The sequence below is a fragment of the Zootermopsis nevadensis genome, unplaced genomic scaffold (assembly GCF_977971745.1).
Source record: "Zootermopsis nevadensis isolate Lab colony 2312 unplaced genomic scaffold, Znev_1.0 Znev_ptg000026l, whole genome shotgun sequence".
In the NCBI taxonomy this organism is placed as follows: domain Eukaryota; kingdom Metazoa; phylum Arthropoda; class Insecta; order Blattodea; family Termopsidae; genus Zootermopsis; species Zootermopsis nevadensis.
In genome coordinates, this window is record NW_028259158.1 from 916,503 (window position 1) to 938,247 (window position 21,745).

The following is a 21,745-nucleotide window of genomic DNA, read 5'->3' on the forward strand; positions in this document are numbered from 1 at the left end:
ATTAGAATGTCGACCAGGTTCGTCACTTTTCGTGGGCGAGCACAATTAGAACTAAAGTACCCTAACGGAAGTTAAAATTACCTTGTTGTTATACTGGGTATTAGTTCTCAAAAAGAATTTGGAACTCCGGACACGACTTCTACTTCTATATCCCTTTGAAGCTGAAATTCGTCTAAATAATAATTAATTATTGATTGATTTGTCCACACCGCAATCAAAACATAACTATTCACAACTGCAGACATTAATATGTTAATGCTGTTTAAATAAGTAATTCCTGTTTACGATGAGAATAGTACGAAATCCATAAAAAATATATAGTTATTTATTGTTTAAACGGGTGGAATATATTGTTACCACTGGACTATAAAGGGTTGAAATCCAATATAATGTTATTTTCCAAACTAAACCGCGATCCGCTACACCACTTTAGGCAAAAGTGTATGAACTGATGTTTCCCCATACATGTCTCATGCACCAATTATCTCAAAATTATTGATTACGCTAACATCTACGTCTTTAGCATGTCTAGCCCAGTTTCTCTTGCTTTCTCTAACACCTCAGAAAATTCTACACGTCCTTCTGACGCTTTAAAAAAACCGATGTGTGATCGTTATTTTAATGAGCTCATAACCCTGAAACATTCCCAATGAATCTGTGATATAGCAAGGATGGATTTCAGTACTATTACCAATGCTGTATGAAGATCGAACATTGATAATTCACTTATAATTACAAAGTAGTCTATAAAATAGAAATCATCAAGGTAATCCTACCTCTCGTGTTGCAATTTATAGCCGAAGTAATGGTCCATTCTCTTACCTGAAAAAAATAAAAATCTCACTCAAAATAGGACAATAATATTTTTAAATTAAATACAACTGTTCGATTCTACAACTTAAAACTCATAATAAATGTATTTCACAATTAAAAATACGATAATCCTAAATGTTATTAACAATTTTAACACAATAATATCTAAAACTGAAACTAACGCCATGCAGCACGGTCCTTCTTGAGAAACTGAAAGTCGATCAGGTAGTCTAGAAATTTCTCGCTTCTTATGAAACTTCGGTTTCATTACCATATTCGTAAGAGACCACAGCCAGTCTGTTTCCTAAGCCATATGAATTCAACCCACACTTCCACACTATTTATAAATTTCATTTTAATATTATCCTTCTATCTATATCTAGGTCTTCCAAGTGATCTATTCCCTTCTTGCTTTCCATCCGAGATGTATACACATTTCTCATGCGTTCTACATGCCCCTTCAATCTCAGCTTCCTTCATATGATCATCCTAAAATTATTTAGCGAAGAGATCAAATCATGAAGATCCCCACTAAGCTACTTTCTTTACCCTCCTATCGTCTTCGGTCCAAATATTCCCCTCATCATCCTGCTGTCAGCCACACTTAATCTGTTTACAGACCGAGTGGCTGACTAAATTTTACCACAGAAAGCAAAAACCAAAATTAAATTTTTATACGTTTTATTCTTTCGGTTTTTAGATAGGGGTCGAGAAGACAAAAGATTCTGATGCAGACCAAAGTGAGGCAGCTGACAAGGCCTTTTCCGCACAGCGAACACTCGGTTTCGTCTTCAAAAAAAACACGTCGCACCTTTTATTATCAACGTTTCTCATTAATTCTTTCGCTCCATCGCTTTCCCTTATAATATACTCTTCGGAGTACACTGACACTACAAAGGTGTTTATTACGCATATAACGTAGGTCATTCCTACACTAATGTGATCAGAGCTCATTGTTTCGCCTCAGGTCACCCTTAAAGGAATGCGATCTGTCATTGTTGTGCAACAGTTTGTGCCAACAATGAACTCTATCCGCATTATTATGCAGTAATGTGTTCCCTCTGGCCCCATTAACACTTAGTCATGGAGGCTGCCTATCTCCGTAGGAAACACGCGACGGACGAGCCTATTATGTGCCTTTCGATCATGTTCAAAGCTCAAAGATCGACTAAAAGTTTCTAAGATGATAAAGTTGCGTCATATTGTGATAAATATATATTTGTTTAAATCTCGTCAGTCTAATCACAATAAAATTCCTATTAAATATTAAAATATTACTATAATTAACATTTAAATATTTAAAATATATTAAATGATGTTCTCTATCGAAATGTTCGATTTACATTAGATCATCACTTTTTTACACGACATGTTTCAGTTCTAAAAGAACCATCTTCAGGTGTATAAAATTATATAAACTTAAATATAATTTCTTAAATGCAACTTTTAGTCAGATGTTTATCGGATGTCAAATGATGTTTTCTTCTAGATTTATTGTATTTTTAATATCGTATTCGAAGTTATTCTGTATGTACGTCGTGCTTAACATGATTTTGTGTGGGTGAACGTTTGTTGTTGTTTTTGTATCATCCAGAAATGAAGTTGTGGAGGAGTTACGTCCATCTGGAAGTATTGCCGTGTTTGATAATATAATGTAAATCGAACATTTCGATAGAGAACATCATTTAATATATTTTAAATATTTAAATGTTAATTATAGTAATATTTTAATATTTAATAGGAATTTTATTGTGATTAGACTGACAAGATTTAAACAAATAAAAGTTTCTAATTAATCTTGCATGACAATGTGTACTTTAAAAACTACAACCTTTCAAAACAAAGTATCTGAACTGCGGCATTATGCACGTAAAGAACGCCTAAAACTGTCCTCGAGCCGATATCACGTCACGTTTCTGCAGTGTGTGAGGTGAAAGCACACCGTTCTTTGCCGGAAAATCCCTATATATATTTTTTTTAGGTTCCACCTTCCACATTTGCTAAACTTCTCCATCCAGCAAGCGAGTGGCTTGCCCATTCCAGGGGTGGAGCTGATTTAATAACGCTGATAAATGAGCGTAGCCAGACAGTCTCTTGTTTGAGGCAATGGCAGGAGACTCCATTAGGGCAACCTGTCTGCTGAATCACTCAGGCCTTACTTCTAACCTCCCCTTACCCGTAGGGGAAAATATCAGAAATACTGGAAAAGAGATCTTATTGGATTATACCAAAGCATTTGTCCAATCGGATGGACAAATAGCAGATACAGATGGTATGACTGGAATGCTTCCTTTTGATCAAATTTCTAAGGACGCCCTCAGAAGTGGTATGGCAAGAATAAGAATGCATGGCTCAAGAAGCATTCTTACAGCTCAGAAATGCGTTCCTCATTCTCAAGTATTTATTCAGATGTAAACAAATGCGAGTGCATCTCGAGAGATTAAAACCAAGTGTCATTTGAGTGTGACGTCAGACGTGAATACTGTGCAGATGGATGTTTCGCTGTATTCAACCAGCTACACGGTGCAGTGATATCTGAAAAGTTCTTAAACCTGTAATAGGTAAATTAATAATTTTAAAGCAGGAAACGTAATTAAAATGTTTTACTTTAAACACTGACTTTCAATAACTGTCAAAAGTTTCCTTCTTCCTCTGCTTTCCAAGGATTAGGATCAAGCTTGTTCCGAATTCATAGCTATCATTTTAATGGTCATATACATACATACATTTATAATAAAACTAAAGTTTTGAGAGTTTGTCACTGTCCAGTCTCTTTAAGCAACCGAATCGTTCTTCTGCGTAAGAAAATATTTCTTCAATTTACTGAATAAATATTTATTTAATTCTATATATATCTCCTTTTCTGTACTTGTCTGGTTCAGATCATCCTTTGACATTTCTAACAACAATAATTCGCCTGCTGGCAGAGTTATGCAAAAATGTTTGTCCTTACGCCAAGTTTAACTTCCATATAAGAGCGTGCGAACATTAAACCTTTAAGACTTCGTCACTTTGCTTGTCGTTTTAATGTTCTGTTTATCGTCTCACGTATTCCTTGATATCATCATAAGAATCTGAATCTCCAAAGTAGTTAAAGTCTCAGACTTATTCTATAGCTGAACACAGAAATTGTGGTGGACTGGATACAACCCTAATTTTTGTTCCTGACTTTCTCATTGAAAAGAGGTTATCTTAAACAATAAATATTTAAGTTGACCGTCACTTGTTCCACGGCGAATCATTGGTATTGTCGCTTCCCTAAATTCATATACTTATTAACGTTTCCTTTTTAAGGACTTGGTTATTCTCTTTAGGTATCAAGAACACGATTCTTGTTACACTCTTATATTTATTACTCATTAGGTTATCAGCTGATATTCTGTCGAAAAACTGTGTTTAAATATTTATCAAACAAAACCTAACTTCCTGTTTCGACGTTTCCTATTATGTAGTTAAACAAAATTCTGTTGATGTAAATGGCTGTCTTCTCGGTTCTTGCGCCGTGTAGTCTGGTAAAAGTTTACCGACGTTTCAGGAGTCCTTGCTGCCTCCATCATCGTCCTGATGATGGAGGCAGCATAACCTAATAAAGGCCGAGTACTTTTAACATGTATGTCACCACGTAAAACTTCATGAACTACAATGCATATTACAAATGTCCCTTGAAACATAAGTTTTTACGTCTATGTTAAAAATTCTTCGAGTCAGGAAGTGAGACGGAGAGAAACATAAGGTTCTCTGACAGCGCTATAAAGGGTTCCGAAGGCCGTAGCTAGTAAAATCATTAACGTAACACTATTAAAATTCTGTACGCTACTTATCCCGACTAAAGGCCGGTCAGTACCCTGATGACACTTAAGGTCTTTAAATGTACAGATCTACTCGTAGTGTATTGCTTTACTGATCTGCTCACTGCTTGTTCTGTACGAGACATGGGCTGTGGGGTCTCTTGGGAATATCCTTAGCTGGTAGCCGAAGGAATTATGTAAATGAAGGGCGAAAGAAGGAGAAATTAACATAATAAGACCACACCTTACGGTTTACACCGCAGATATAGTGAATTATGTTTAATTGGAACAATATGAAGGGTTTGCAGTTCGTTCGTCTCTACCAGGGCGTAAGCCTGTTCAGTCTCAACTTGTTTTTTCATTTGATGCAAACAAATGTACATTTTCCTGCTCTTCTGTGTTATAATGGGGTGATGGGGAGGGGGTGAAAAGGGGAAAACTTGAAAGAAACCAAAGTAAAAAGAAAAGAAAAGAAAAGAACTTCTTGCGACTTTTGAAGGATGACTTTTTTTACATAAGAAGGATGAAGATTATTTTCACTTAGTCATGTGTTGCAACCAAACATTCTCCCATCCTACTTGAAGCAGAAAACATTATACCCGTGATCATAAGAAGAGTGGTAGAAAGAAGTTTTAGAATGAAAAGTTTTCTACAAAATTTGTATTTTTACGTAGCTTCGTGGATATATTTTTCTCAGAATTCGTACGTTGCCAAAGTTAGATCGGCCGGTGTACAGCTTTCCCCTTCTACCATCCTAAGAAGTTAGTTTCAGCATCGCTACTTGGACGAGGTACAGGGATCGACATTTTATCAACGACTGGTTTGCTTTTCCTACAAAAACCATTTTCTGAATATAGAGGATGTAAGTGAATTATGATTAAACCTTGAATGCTTATTCGAGAAGAGACAACCCTATATCAAAACTGTAATAACATACAAATAATATAAAGCAAAGACAATTTAGGATTAAATGGAATAATTACATATACTTTTGTGTTGTTAGAAATGTGAAAGGATGATCTGAACCAGACAAGTACAGAAAAGGAGGTATATATATAATTAAATAAATATTTATTCGGTAAACTGAAGAAATATATTCTTACCTGGAGAGTAGCAAACTCTCAAAAATTGGGTTTTATTATAAATTAAATGTATATGTCGATATAATGATGATCATTAAAAAGATAGCTATGAAGTCGGAACAAGCTTGATCCTAACCCTTGGAAAGCAGAAGAATAAGAACATTTTTGAGTATTATTGCAGGTCAATGCTTAAAGTATATTTTCGCCGTATTTTGTCAACGAAATTTTGAACTTAAAACATTTTCATTACGTTTCCTGCTTTAAAATTATTAATTTACCTATTACAGGTTTAAGAATTTTTCAGACATCATTTATGTAAATAGAGACTCGGGAATCGACCGCTAGTTTTGTACACTAAAACAGCTTTTGCTATCATTTAGTTTAGAATCTTCTAATTCCAAAATCCTATCCCAAATCATAACGACGAAAATGCACAAAACTATATTTTTACTTCGTGGTTTTTATAAGTAAGAAATATTGTCTCTCATAGTACGGTACGAACGAAGAGATGAGGACAATATCTACAACATAAAATTAAAAACAAAAACAGGAGAATGTAAATAAGTTCACAGCTAGGAACTTCGTAATTTTTATTCATCACAAAATATTATTAAGGGGACAAAATCAAAGAGTACTAGATGGACAGGACATGTAGCACGTACGGGAACTTGTAAGTTAATGCAGAATTTTAGTTGGAAAGGATATCAGAATGGGCTAATAGCACACACGGCACAGCTGGAAACAATTAAGATAAATATTAAAGTAACAGTGAGGCTGTCGACTGATTTTACAGAGTACATAGGCAGACTTTACTCAACACGTTAATTGGCTTTCACGTCCCATTTCTTGAAAAAATAAGCGGCTTTCAACTTCTAAAGGACTGTGTTCCATAGACTTCATCATTCGCTAGCCATCCAGCGCAGTGAGCGAATCTTCAGTTAAGGAGATATATTAACTAATTGTTAAAAGTTGGTAAATCAGTCGAGAATCAGCCAGTTCAAGTAACTGAAACGTGGAAACTTTCTTTGTTCTTTCTAGTCACTTATAAGCTAAATGCAGTTTGTACTTTCCAGTAATCACTCCAACCGATGAAACATAAATTCTTATCTTTCGCCTTCGCCCTAGGATTTTATTCATGCAAAACAGTTAATAAAGATATTCTTGTCCTGATTTAGAACATGAAATACTTACTTCTCGGACGTCTACAAAGTACGATTAAAATATTTTACAATTCAGGAAATAATTTTAAAAATTACGTGGCTAATATAGTCACAACATTCTGGGTTGTGTCGTGTAGCATAGTCTACCAGACTACTCGCTACCGTAAAAACATTAAATATCACTCAATACAAAATTGCGTTTGCCGGCTATCATGTAAAAATTTTCACTGATTTAAAATGATTTCGTTTGCACATGTCACGTTTTGTCCGGCACAGAATCCTATTAAAAGACGAGCAATAGAGCACATATCAGCTTAATAACATTTTCCATAATTAGATTAGCTCGGTAGTAAAGCATGTTATTTCGAATCTCGCCGCTAGTGTAAACTGTGATTCTGGTTTTTAAGTGTCGATATATGTTTAATTTAATAAACAGTGTGTTACACATCAATTCCATTAAGTCATATTAAGCCCATAACTTTGTAGACTAATGAACAAGTGTCCTCTATCACTCAGACACTAAATTAATTAATTTCTTAATAATTTCTTTATCTGTTACGTGTCCGACAATGTTTAAAAACGTCACTTAACTTTAAACAATTATTCAAGTAAAAAGCTGTCCCACTATACGCCATGTAGGCGCTTGTGGGGAGTGGAGATATACCTCCTACTCATTCTTTACCTCGGCACTAGATGGGGGTGAGTGGAGGTATAGCTCCTCTCTTCCTTGACCTCGGAACTAGATAGGGGTGAGTGGTCAGCATTACGCCCCGGCCGGCTTTATCCCCGGGAAAAGACCCCGGTACCAATTGGATAGGAGGCTGGGTGGACCCCAGAGCCGGTCTGGACGCAGAGGCTAGAGGAGAAATCCTCTGCCCCCGTCGGGGATCGAACCCCGGTCGCCCAGTCCGCAGCCAGTCACTATACCGACTGAGCTACGCCGGCTCATACAATTACTCAAGTACAGAAATTAAAGATAAACCCATAGCCTCTTACATAATACATCAGTCTACCAAACAAACAATATGGATTTAACTAACCTGGTTTTTTATGCACAACAAATATGACGCGTTTCAATTACTATCTGCATCTAAAATTCTTTAGCTCAAGTGTTCAACAAATCAGTACTCTCCACCCGTACCTTCTTTCCTGTTATCATCTTTTACACCGAAACTGCACTACGATATCTCCACGCATGGACCTCTCCTTTCTGCCCTCTACATCATATCTTTCGCTCACAAGAATTTAAACTTTTCCACCCCAATCGCAGAAGTACCTTCCAACTTCTTCTTGGTTTTACCTTTACCCTTCTTTCTCCCAGTGGCTCCCATCACCTTCTTTTGTCTTATTTTCTTGCTACATTAGTTTCTCTCCCTTTCTACAATTCTGCTCCCAAAAGAAAGAAAAGAAAAAAGAGTTGAGAAACTTTCTAAATGTCTTTCATTATATTGTAAATTATGAGCGACAGTTGTGCACTCTCGTGGCACACTAGGGAGTTTCGTGGTCGAAGCAGAGATGAGAACAGCTTAAGAGGATGTTCTCTTCTAAACAAGCCAGTTGCTTCGAAAACCAAGTCGTCCTCTCTCCTAGCGAAACAATGAATTTCATCCACTCACATATGCAACTTTACAGATACTTAATAGTAGTTAACTCACTGCCTAACGTCTAAGATTTATATGCAAAGGAAGGCCCCAAATCGAACTACATGAAAAAGTCCTTCTGGAGAAACTAACATACCCTTAACTAATCAAATTGCTCGCCCTTTATATAAGCCAAATTCTTATTACAGTGTTCAAAAAGCCGGTCACTTGACTATATCCAGAGCTAATTCCACCTAGCCCATTATCTCACACCCTATTTTCTAAGACCCATTTTAATATTATTCCCAACTTAGAAACTTTGTCTTAGATGTTTCCCCTAAAAGTCAAACAAATCGACTAAAATTCTGAAGGTTGTGGAATTTTAATTTACATCTCGTACAGTCCAAAAGTACGGGCAAGGGAAAACAAATGAGAGTATTAATTAGATGCATGTATTGCTGCATTTTATGACACACGTCTTATAACTGTTCAAAATTTCCGCCACGGTTGTACTGCCCGTTGAAACACAACGGCGTAAACGGCGGCAACCACAACTTCGGGTGTACTTCGGTCCTGAAGGTTCATTAAATACCACACAAATAAATTAAGCAAAATTAGGTCCGAATATCTTTGCTGCCAAGGTACTGGACCACTACGACCAATCCAAAAATTTCATAAATCAGTTTCAAAATGTGGAAGTGCTGCATTGTGCTAATAGGAGATTTGACTTGTTGTATCCAGAGACACATCTTCCTTTAAAGCGGCTAATCTTTCGCTGGGATTTTAAGTTAATTATCGCAGTTAAAACGTTGTTTTAATACGAATGGTCCAGTCAGCTGATCCCCAATCAGACAAAAAAAAATCTCTAAAATTCGATATTGAAACGTGCTTTTAGCGGTACGGTGAAAATTAACTGCGGTAGACAAATGGGGAATTTCGGCTACTACTCCTTTCATTCCGATTGAATTCTGTTCCGTCACTGAGAATGCGATGAAGAATCCAGCGATGAGCAACCATTCATTGGCAAAACTGGACAGGAATATCGTTGAAGAACTTGCACACTGCGCAAAAGGTAGGGATATAACGCTTCAACACGTGTGGTTAGTCATACCCGCAATGCAGACTCGCCAGTTCGATTGAAATTCTTCTAGCACTGGTAACTGGGCAAAGCTGCAGGCTACTAGGTCCAGTAGACGCTCTTCCACACCAACGGGCCGTCGTATTACGTGGTATTAGTTACGTAAAACAATTTCCTTCGTTTGCCGTAGTCCGGTGTCACTGAACACTTGTCTCACCGGGATTTGGCCTCTCGTAAAAACGTATTTTAGATATTCTTCAACTGCCGCATTATTGTTATCACAGAATGTATTTATAACATGGATAACACCGTATTCAGCGGTTGAAACCGTTGATTTATTTTACAACAACACAACATCACGTTTGAATCTTGTTGTTCGTTTGTCATCAGTCTTTCGACTGGTTTGATGCGGTCCTCCATTTTCGTCTATCTTGCGCCAATCTCTTCATTTCCACATATTTTTTGAAGCCCACATCCTCAGAAATCTGCGTCACATATTAAAATCTTTGTTTCCCCCTACAATTCTTCCCTTCAACTGTTCCTTCCATTACCAAATTAACCAATCCTGGGTGCCTCAGAATGTGACCCACCATCCTATCTCTTCTTCTCGTAAGATTTTTCCTTTGTCTATCCTGTCTAAGACCAGCTCATTTCGTACTTCATCAGTCCACTTAATTTTCAACATTTCAAATGCTTCTATATCCTTCGTCTTTCTGGCTTTCCCACTGACCATCAAAAATAACGGAGATATGGCATAAAAACAGCTGAAAATCAGCAATGATAACATCTTCAACTAAGGTCGCTATCAGTGTTGCCAACAACCGAGGCACACACAATTGTATATTTGTTGTTTACATATAAAATTCCTGAGTTTCGTTACGGTTGGAAACAGGACCAATGTTTTCTTAACATATTTAGCTCTAAATTAATTCCTTAATCGCTCCCTCCCCCAATGATGTACAACACAGAGATTGTGAAACATCCTGTAAAGAATCTGCAGTGTAGCTTGTTGTCTTGACTTTAATATCACTGTCAATGTCACTTTAATAACATTTCTCACTGTCTTTAAAGTCCTCGTTGTTACTGTAATGCGTGCTTCGACAGAAAACGGTCATCATCATGTTCTCAAATTGTAAGGAAGATACTGAACATCTTCCAGTGTTGTACTAGTTACGTGAAATTATTGTTGAAAACTATCGGTGATAAAATAATGGATAAAATTAAATCAAATAACCATTTGTGGCAGGGTTAAAATCTTTGAAGAAAGAATTACAAAATGCTGATGTTTTGTTGTTATCTATCTCGTATAAAGGAGATATGTTTATTATGATATTTTGGAAATAATGTGATACGTAATATTGTTACGTATTTAATTCCTGTGGGCTGCTGTGTTGTGTGTTTATGTTCTTTTGCCGAGTTATATGACAGTGGCAGTCAAGAATTATCTGTATAAACCTTTATCAAAAGCGTCACACATAAAAATTACAGGATTAATAAATAAGATATATTGTCATATTTTAGTATTGTGTACTTTGAGTTGCCTCTTACAGATTCGACAAATTTCAGTGTTAACTTCATAATATATAGAGGATTTACAGTAGCTACACAATCGCATTACACACTGTATAGAGCTATGATTCTATTTTTGATATAGCTAATAAAGAGAACAAATATTTCGCTGCGTACAGGAACAAAATAATTGTCTTTGTACTCCCATTTTGTTAAATGTACACCACATCGACGAATATTTTCAAGTGATGTCATGCATACGAATTACATATGTGTATAACTGCATGTACCCATTTTTAATATGATTAACAGATTTGTGTAGCTAATCTCATTACGTTCGATTTAAGTTTGGTGCAAATGTAATTGTGGCTTGAATTAAAAAGTGAAACTTGTTTAATTATTGGAAAAGTACGCGCTGTTATACCGTGTGAGGGCTACGGATAGATCGAAGCTGGCCTAGTGGCCAACATATTTGTCTTGGTTTCGAATCCCGTTTCGGGCTCTTGATTCATATCTTTTGCATAGACTCACCAGGAGAGGTTCTGTTTGTATTTTCAATCTGTAAGTTTCTCCTGCTGTATAGTTCTACAGTGAAAATAATTAACAAATATATTCCCATCTGAAAAAATCAGTATTTACTGATATCTGGATATATCCTGATCTGTGAATTGTAAAATATTTAAAAACGTATTCCAGTCAGATAAATTATACTTCCCCTTTAATCCTTCGTGGCCAATTCGACAGCATATTGGGTGGAGAGCAGATATGTTATATATCGTTCACGTGCAGGGAATTAAACCTCGATCCTCTAGTCTGTAGCACTTCATTTTAGCAGGCATGATGTAATAATGTATTAAAAGTAACAGCAGTAATATGTCTGGCAATTAAGCCAGGTGTTACAAAACCACTAATACAAAAGCACGCCACTGGGCACAAACCTGAATTGGTTCCGTCTACTTTCATCTTCACAAATACACTAATAAAGTTGTCCCTGATTAATTAGGCAACGCGACATAAAGACACATGGGCTATGGGGGTACAACTTCTCGGATTCTTAACCTTGGAATCAGATGGAGATTCACTGGGCTTACTATTCAAAGAAACATGAGAATTTTCCCCTAAGTAGCTGTAGATGTTTAAGGGTGTATTAATACTGCACGCAGGCTCTGTGTAGGTCTGCGCAAGTCTACATATTTTCATGGCATAGGCATATTTTAGTTCGTTTCAGGCATCCGAAGGAAAGAAAGGACAAACAGTTGGAAATAAAGAGCCAAGAAGAAAAGTCACAAGGAAAGAGAAATAAATTAGTAAAAAAGAGAAGAAATAGAGAATAACTATCAGAAGATCTAAAACTTCTTGACGATGGTGAAGAGTCAATTGAATAAAAATTTTCTTGGATATTATCCATCGTCTAGTAAATATAAAACGTAAAACGACGTTTCGGAGATGGGACTCTATCTCCGTCTTCAGGTTCCTCCGGACCGGAGATAGGGATTAGCTCTATCTAGTGGGCCCAACTGTGTAGGAACCTGAAGACGGAGATAGAGTCCCATCTCCGAAACGTCGTTTTACGTTTTATATTTACTAGACGATGGATAATATCCAAGAAAATTTTTATTCAATTAACTATCAGAAGGCCTACTGTCTTCACTTGCAGATAAAACTTACGCCTGCGCAGATCGTGTACCTTTCTTCACAACAAGTGAGATAATGAAAATTTCCAGCGAATGTTAAATCGTATTAAACGTCTTTTAAACCAACCGAGACCCCAATAATGCATTTAGCAGGGAGACGTCCTAAACTAACAAGGCGAAGGTACTAAAGTTCCTTATTACCGTGATTCCAATGCAACTGACTCCAAGCCATTTCTCTCTGTTTGGGCTTCAAGCTCTGTTTCTTTGTCTCTCATTCATTCTTCCACCCTCCAGACTGTCTTTCTTCTCTTTTCCTTGAAGCACTTTGTTTCTCGCGTGGGGTAAATTGATCCTATGTCTCCATTATTACCCCAAACTTGCTGGCGTATCAACCGCGTTTCCATGGCATACCATGGAATACGAATTGCTCTTCAGCTCTATGTCGCCTTTAAGTTCGCCAGTCATGGCCTTCTCACATTTTTACGCTACAATGTTCTGACACTTAGTGTGATCTCACTTTATCTAAGTTAGTTGATCCCTAACAGACTAGAGCATCCCCGGCTACTCTTATAGTACACACCAGTGAGGACGGTGTGCGCGCGAATGAATGATATGCCTCGGTTCTTAGTTTACAGGTAAAAGAGACGCTTTCTAATTGAAGGAAATCTTCGAGTGGCAGAATAACGAATTAGGGATAAGGCCGGTGTAAGAAAGCAACCGTGGCCTACTTAGAATTTTCCTGGAGGGACTGAGAAAAGTATAAAATAAGATAATCACACGAAAAGCCGCAACTCGGAACTCTGGTAAATGAAGCTGGAATGTTAACCACTCGACTTGCAAACCCTCGGCTTTATGGCTTCAGGAAACTTCTTAACACAAATAATTTTACACTATAATGGTCTAGGCCTATAGAATGAGCCACGATGGGTCAATTACTAGAGTGACTCGTAGAAAGATAGTTGCAAGATATAACTACTAAAAAGTGAAAGATTGATGCTTAAACTTTTGGACTAACGTGTACCGGAAAAAGTATCGATTTCGAATATATTAGTAGCTAAATTACATGTTCTTCACCCAACCTCATCTTAAAATATATTCTACTTTTAGGCTACGATAAAGTTATCATATTATTTGTTTAAAATATGCGCATTTTACATTTAACGCGTAAATGCATTTTTAATAAAATTCTGAAATAATGCAAACAATAAAATGCCTCTTACGTCTTAACTGAAACATGAAATGAAAGGATGTGATGATACCTCGTGGTGAAAAGTCTCGTAAATGCCAAAACAACAGCGAAACAGCGGTGGGTATAAATCTCTTTACGCGTTAGGCCTGTACTTTGTAAAGGTATCCTAGCAACAAAACCAGACGGGCAAAACGGAGGGAAAAAACCGGAAACAGACGTATTTTGTTAAATAAATATTGCATGCGCGTCCTTTCTCCGAACACCAGTTCTGTATTCTCTGCCAGCGTTCACTTATTGTGAGCTCATCATGTGCGTCCAAGAACCATAAAGCATTTGTTCACACTCGTTGCATTTCCTTTTCAGTGTATCTCATGTCTTCCCTCTCTTCTACTCTTTTCTTTATACTTTTCTTCTGGACAAATTGCCCGCGACTCCATTATTCCCGTGACATATCAAGGATCGGTCAGATTTGTCTTGGGAGACAACACACTGGTACGTTAAGATGTATGACAAACGGAGCTCTCACTGTAGTCATGTGTTGGATGTCGGCACTCATCCACACTCTTCAACAAAGAACTTTCAAGTGAATTTAGCATTCGAGTTTTAAGGGATTCATCCTGTTGTGTGTTGAAATGTGGTCGTGAAAACCTTGTGTTAGGCGGCCACAGATCACTGTATAGAGTACTCAACATATATATGTTGAACTTTATCTTTACAGTCCGTCTCGCCACCTTTTTATTATGGTTTCAATGTTTATTAAAATTCCACTACAAGTCTGGGTCTTGACTGGTCATCTTCAGGTGGTTCTATTTAAGTGTTTGAAACTAACCGACATGACTGCTTATTTGTATTTTCTGTTGCCAAATTCACCACGTAATGGACTGTGTCTTAAGCAGCTTGCCTATTTTAGTATAAATTCACGGTAGTTAGCATTTATTTCTGTACTCGATCATTGCTTCTTAATACTGTAGTTACTGCAGATTAATCGAAAATCACACAATCCACATCAAAATGTTTATTGATAATTAAATTTAAAACGATTCGATTGGATTAAAAATACACAATATTTCTATAACACGCGGTATGAGGCATGGACCTCGTGCGCCTGACCGCTGAGGCCGTGGGTTCAGATCCCACTCAAGGCATGGATGTTTGTCAGCGTCTTTCTGTGTTTGTATAGGTAGAGGCCTTTCGTCGGGCTGATCACTCATCCAAGGAGTCCTACCATTGTCCAAATAGATCAAGAAAATAAATAAATAAATCTCGACACCTACGGGTAAAAGAGGGTGAGAGAAAGAAAAAAAGAAAGAAAGAAAGAAAGAAAGAAAGGAAGAAAGAAAGGAAGAAAGAAAGGATATTTCTTTAACTACATAAAAACCCACGCAAGCCACGTCGTGTTGTAGCCTGTTCCAGCCATCAGTTGCCTTCAGACCGACATTAACTGCTACCAACTAGGTCATGTATGTAGTTGTTCCTTAATTAGCGTAGCGATTCGAACGCCATACATTTTGCGTTATGGTATTTTCACTTAATAAAATGTTATAAACATAAATGGACTATATTCTTTGAAATCTGAGTAACAAAACATGAAATGATTAACAACTACTCCACAACATTCGTCCGGTTACTGCCGTTCTTTACAGAGGTAAAAAAATGCCTATATGTTATATAATTTATTGTTCTATTAGTATTATTTCAGTTCTTACCTGCACCTGCTTTCTTCTTTGTTTTATCTGAATTATTTGAGCCAAAAGATCATCTAACTCTACTGTGAAAGCCTTCTACGATAACAAGATTACTATTCCCACGATTAAGATTCCTTGTCGTCAATGAACGCGAAGGTTAATCATGTTTATGACCAGAGTATACCTTGAGCAAGTTCAATAGAATTTATATCTTTCAAGATACATTTCAATAATATTTTCTACCCTCTTATATTTTACCAAATTGGTTCCCTTCCATGTTGTTTTAGTTTAAATTGTTCGAATTTCATTTTTACGATTTCATGATACATATCTGGCCTATATGCGTACCCCTGATGAAACCATTTTGACAATATTAAATGAACAGAACAAATTATGAAGTTGTCTGTTACATAAATTGTTTCACTTCAATATTTGTTTATTCCTCTTGGGTGAAAAATAAATTGTCCTCAGTATTCTGTGTTAAAATATTTGTATGAAGCAGAAGATGAAGTTGGGTAAATAGTTTTTTTTTTACACCGGCTACTACGATTAAGTACAGCGAATACTTTCATGGCCTCTGCTGATAATATAATAAAGCCAGGAGAGGAATTTACATTTTAACTTACGTAGGTCCCTTTTTGCTGTTTGGAAATTAATTGAGTCGCGAATGAGGAGACGGACTAGAGATGCAGAGAGTAGGCCTATATGGTAATGTAGTGAATAAACAGTCACGGACGGGCGACACGGGGTGTTCAAGCAGCTTGGATGTGGAGGGTAGAATTAAAAATCGTTCACTGTTAAACACTGTGTTAAAGATCTAAAAGTTCGTGACGATTGTGAGTTATTTAAATAAAAAGTGCTATGGATATTCTCCATCCTCTAAACTATAAATTACACAATAAAATTGAAACGACGTTTCGGAGATGGGGCTCTATCTCCGTCTTCAGGTACCTACTCTGTTGGGCCCAATATATAGAGCTAAACCACATCTTATTTAAACTGTGTTGAAACTTATATAAAAGTCTTAGGGAGAGTTTTTGAGGATGGCTGTTGGATTGAACTGCCTCAGAATCGCATTAAATGGCTTACAATTCTCTCATCTGTCAGTTAGAAACGCCTACTTAGTCCATGGAAATATAAAGTAACAAATTTCGGCTCTTTCAACGTCGATAAAAAGTATCAAAACGTTTCGAAACAAAAATTAAAAAAAATACGAAAAACTTTTGAGTAGTAAATTATTAACCTTTTGAAGCCAAAGCTCGTCTAAATAATATTTACGAAGAAAACTCTACACTTCGCCAATTCAAAGATCAACTGTTAAAAACTGTTCAAGAAAAAATAGATGTTTGCATTAAGATACATACAAAATCCATACATAAAATATGATATGCTAATGATTGTTAAAATAGGCGGGACATACAGTTATAATTAGGCTTAAACGGGTTAATATTAACGAAGATGTTGTTTACGAGGCAAATAATAAAAATACTAACAATGCGCAATTAAGAAACACAGCAAAACATAGATGTAATTGACAGAATAAAATTAATAACAAATAAATGTAAATCAAGGATAGAGGTGAGTATAATTATTTTTAGAAAAACAGGCATTGCATATTTTCAAAGTGAAGTTGTTAGAAATAGTTGCACGTGAGATACGGGAATCAAAAACTCTGCGTTAAGCGGAAACATTCTCGCATAAGAAAACTCCGCTCAACAAATCATTTGATTTGAATATTTATTACAACTGCGCTGTTTTTAAGTATTTCCAGAGTAGTCAAACTACTTACCTCGGAAATCGATGCTGTACCCTACAATCGGAATATTAAACGTCAGGTTACCGTGAATTATTTATTTAACTCGAGCTAGGGGACTGACGTTGATTTTGTCAGGGGTCAATTGGCTGCGTGTATTATACAGCAAGACAGAATTCCGACTCCAGAGAAGAGAAACCGGACACAGTCTCAATGCATAAGACAGCAAATCAGAAGTTTGCAACCTGGGGACTGAAAATCTTAACAGTCAGTGTTCTATCTTGGAAATGAGCATGGTACATATAAGTTAAAATACTGCAAAAGCATGAGAAAATAATAAATAAGATGGGACACCATAACTACAGCCAAAACAAGTCTTCAAGACAATCGTGTCCGCGTGGTGCTTTCTAAGACTTCAAAAGATGTTATTCAATTACAGTACCATTCGTGCTACAAGGTGGACATAAAGCTGCCTGTCTACCAGGCTGTTGCTTCGTGGAGTCTGATAGAAGCTTACCGACGTTTCAGAGGTGCTTACTGCAGCCATAACCATAATCGCCCTAATAAAGGAGACAGGAAGCACCTCTGAAACGTCGGTAAGCTTCTACACGGCGCAATATCCCTGCCTAAGTCCGACACGGAACGATGCACACTTTATGTCAGTGGATACTATAACTGATCTTTGTATTGTATTTGCAAGAGTGGATTTGTATCTGAAATAAAATAACATCGTTGCCAATGAGATGTGTAAAATGAAACATACGTTGAAAAATGTGTGTCCTGAAATAATAAAAGAATTTATATTCCTGATAATTACTGAACCATAAGGGCTTCTCACTTAAAATTGTTTGAACTAAATAACTGTTGATAAAAGGATAGCTGAGGCGCTCTTGCATAAGCACCAACTGGAACAGCTCAATTCGGAGCTGAATACGAAATATTTATGGTCGTTGACTATTGAATTGCACAGTTGAATTCCTCTGAGACATTTTAATCGAGTATCGTGGACTGCATATTTCACAACCACAGTATGAACAGCTCTGATACAGGACAGAGCAAACTTTCAGTGGAGTTAAACAGGAAAAATAATCCTGTAGTTAAATAATTTGCCGAGGATTCATTTATATGAAAAATAGGTCTATCATTCCGAAGGATGGTAAAATTATTTTATATTCAAATTTATTTAAAATAAAGTTTATATTGATTTCTATTCTTGGATTGTACCAAAACTACCATATAACTAACTAACTAACTCTATGGAACAGAATTCTTCTGGAGAAGCTAATGGTATACTCAGCTAGTCAAGATAATCCCCTGCTTTTATGCAACCATAGTGATTATTATCGCGTTAACAAGAGCCCATCACCGGTTACTACCCCGAACCACGTGACCTGATTCCACATCCTAAATTCCTATTCCCTTAAAACTGTTTTAATATTATTCTCCCATCTAATATTAGGTCATGCATGTGACCTTTTCCCTTCAGGCTTTCCAATCAAAATTTTGAAAATATTTCAGCTGCCTATACACTCTTCTTGATCACCAAGTACTTCATTTGTTACGCTCTAAATATTATTTGAGTGATCCAATCACGGAAAATACGCTGAACGGAATATGTATAACGCACGTGTAAGATGGAAAATGAGTGAAAAGTTTTAGTTGGAAATCGTGTTCATGAAGAGAAGTACCGCTTTCATCCCCTGGCGTAGATGGGGGAATCACAGTAAAGTGATTTTCTAAGAGACCATTCGAGACGATGTGGCCTGAATTAATCTGAACCCGGATAGGGATCACTACAAGGCCTCGTAAACGTCCCGGGTTCCGCAAAAGCAGGGGAATTCTTGACCAGTTAAGAGACTGTTAGCTTCCCAAGGAGGATTCCGGTTCACGGAGTCGGTTATTCTGGGTAAGTAGTTGCAGAAGAAATGATTATAGAAACTAAAGAAACTTCAAAACATCAGCAAAGCAGCAAATTACGACACAGTCAATTTAACAATTCCATAACTCTAATATTGTGAGGCTTTCATCAATGTTTTTTATCTTCATTTCTGCTACCCTAGGCAATCTCTTTACCATTTTCAATTGCACTATACATGCACAGGCAGACTCCCAACCGTGCTAAAACCTCTTGACCTTCCACTCTAATTGTTACGTGTCTCAAGCTCGGAGAAACTTTGCGTCTGTTATACTGCGGGGTCCCTTCACCGCGGGTAAAGCACAGCTGGGGCGCAGCGCTGACCGCTCTTCGGAGGACAATATGTTGGACAGTCGATAAATTGACTGTTGGGTGTGATGCTAAAATAACCCCTCATTTTAAGAAGGACAAGGTATGAAGTAGGATTTGAGGTTTTCATAGCGGTAAATACGAGTCCTTGCTACCTCCATCATCAGTGTGATAATCGCTCCGATAATGGAGGCAGCAAAGACCTATAAAAAGTTAGTAAACTTCTACCTGAATACACGGCGATACAATCCAGAAGACAGTCATCTTCACGTCGAAATTTCACAAAGCACCTCAGATTCAGACCAACTGTTTGGAGAACATGATATTGTTGAATGGCGGGCTTTTGTGAACACGGTAATGACAATTCGCGTTAAATAAAGGAGGTGATTTCTGTCTGTGTAACTTTAAAACTTCAAATAGTGACCCCAAATCCTACAGTTCTTTAACATGATTCGTTGTTGACGAAATAGCTGAGACATAGTACTTTATATTGTAAAGGAAAGGTTGTTTACCGAAAACCATGCCATGAGGCAAAGCTCCACTCGTTCTTGGCCTTAAAACTAGATGAAGGTGAATGACCAGTTTCACGTGCCACTACTTTGTCCTAAGGGAAAGAGTCCCTGTCCCGTGTGGGCCCCAGAGCATGTCTGGATGTAGAGATCGTGACCCTGTCGGGAGTTGAATCCCGGTCGTTCAGCCCATAGTTAATCACTACACTGACCAATACTACATAATTCTGGATGACTCCAGCTCGACCAGTACTTAAGAGTTTACGTCTTTTACGTGTTCTTCACACTCTAACGTGAGCCCGTAAATGTCTGTCGTATTTCTCACAACATTCGGACTGTTGCGCAAACCTACTACCGAGGCCTACTACGTTTAGGCCTGAATACGTTACCATAAAAACATGATCACCTCTGACCATTTGTTTTATGTTCCACGGTATGACGTAACATGCAACAGAGTTTCCAATTTCCGGTCAAGGCTGATGTATCAATTCGCCAGCGTATCCAGGCCGACTTTGTTCTCCTGTACAGTAGATACATCAGGCTTCCTAAGATTAAAGAGGTCGGAGAATGAAGGTAAATGAACCTTCTCACTTCCATTTACTATCAAGGTTCAGAATGTCTTGAGCCTATGACCATACCTCATCACTGGTCTCTATACATCTTCAGGGTACGCTATAATTTTATGAGACTGTAACCACTGATTCGGTGTCACTATGCACGATGTTGTTTATGAAATACTTGTTACTTGCTTCACTAATCAGACAGTGGTCCCATGTTACGCTTTAGCACGTTATGCAATGCCGCATGTACTGAGGTATGACCTCCTCTGCCCCCGAACCGACCGTCACTGACTTGGCGTGGAGTTGGTCCCGAGACTCAGGTAATAGCATTTAGACGTGAGCCCATTACAGATTTATAGTCTGCAGTGTGTTGGTGGACCAGAAGGGACCGCACGCGCGGTTTGGACCATTTCCCTTCTAAACCTTGCACACAAAACATTGCAAAACTTCCTCTTGTAAGCCGAGGCTTTCGGAGCTTGGTCTACACCTCGCAGCAAAACACTGCAAAACTCTCACTGGGGACTTTTAGGCTTTCGGTTTCTTTCTTCGTCGGTTTATCCATTTAGAGAGTTGGGTCAGACTGAGCCAACAGACATGAGATGACCTACAAAGAACAGCGACCAATGTCCGCTGTTTTCTTCGCTCCAGACATGACTGGTCTGGAGTGATTTCCTTGTGTGTGTTGAGTTTGGACCAGTGGGGGTTGGCGTAAAATATTTCTCCAAAGTTCTCTTTTAACTTTCCAACCACAAACTCTAAGGTAAGAAAGAACAAACTTGTTTTTCTTCACTACTAAGGTTTCTTTCTAATTTATGTCCCTCCAAAAGGAAACTACGAGGGTCGTTCATTAAATAATGCCCCACATTTTTTTTCTCAGCCAATAATGAAGATAGAAAAGTGTACTTTTACATGCTTGAGATTTGATGTTTCTCGAGTTCGTGTACGGAGTTTCAAATGATTCCAACCGATGGCGGAGCTGTAGTGAACTGTTAAAATGGCGTCTGTGAACGACTCTCGTTACAAGCAACGAGCTGTAATTGAATTCTTTTTTGCTGAAAAAGAAACTGTGATGAACATTCATAAACGTTTGTGTGCTGTGTATGGAAGCTGTACAGTCGATAGGAGCACCGTTGGTCGCTGGGCTAAGAGAGTTAAAGCTTCAGGAAGTGAAGAAACCGAGC

General features: G+C 37.5%; 1 protein-coding gene across 10 annotated transcripts in view; it reads right to left on the minus strand.

Annotated features, from left to right (window-relative positions):
- LOC147872551 (cephalotocin receptor 1-like) overlaps positions 1-21,745 on the minus strand; it is a 416,916-nt gene that overhangs the window by 140,078 nt on the left and 255,093 nt on the right. For 3 of the 10 annotated variants that reach the window (XR_015537200.1, XM_087356265.1, XM_087356266.1), the window contains one exon: positions 777-822. The exons of the other annotated variants lie outside the window; for them this stretch is intronic. Coding sequence is in view for 2 of the 3 variants with exons in the window: in XM_087356265.1 (XP_087212391.1) it covers positions 819-822 (4 nt within the window). In the remaining variant the exon portion in view is untranslated. The remainder of the gene's footprint in view (positions 1-776; positions 823-21,745) is intronic. 10 annotated transcript variants of the gene reach the window in all.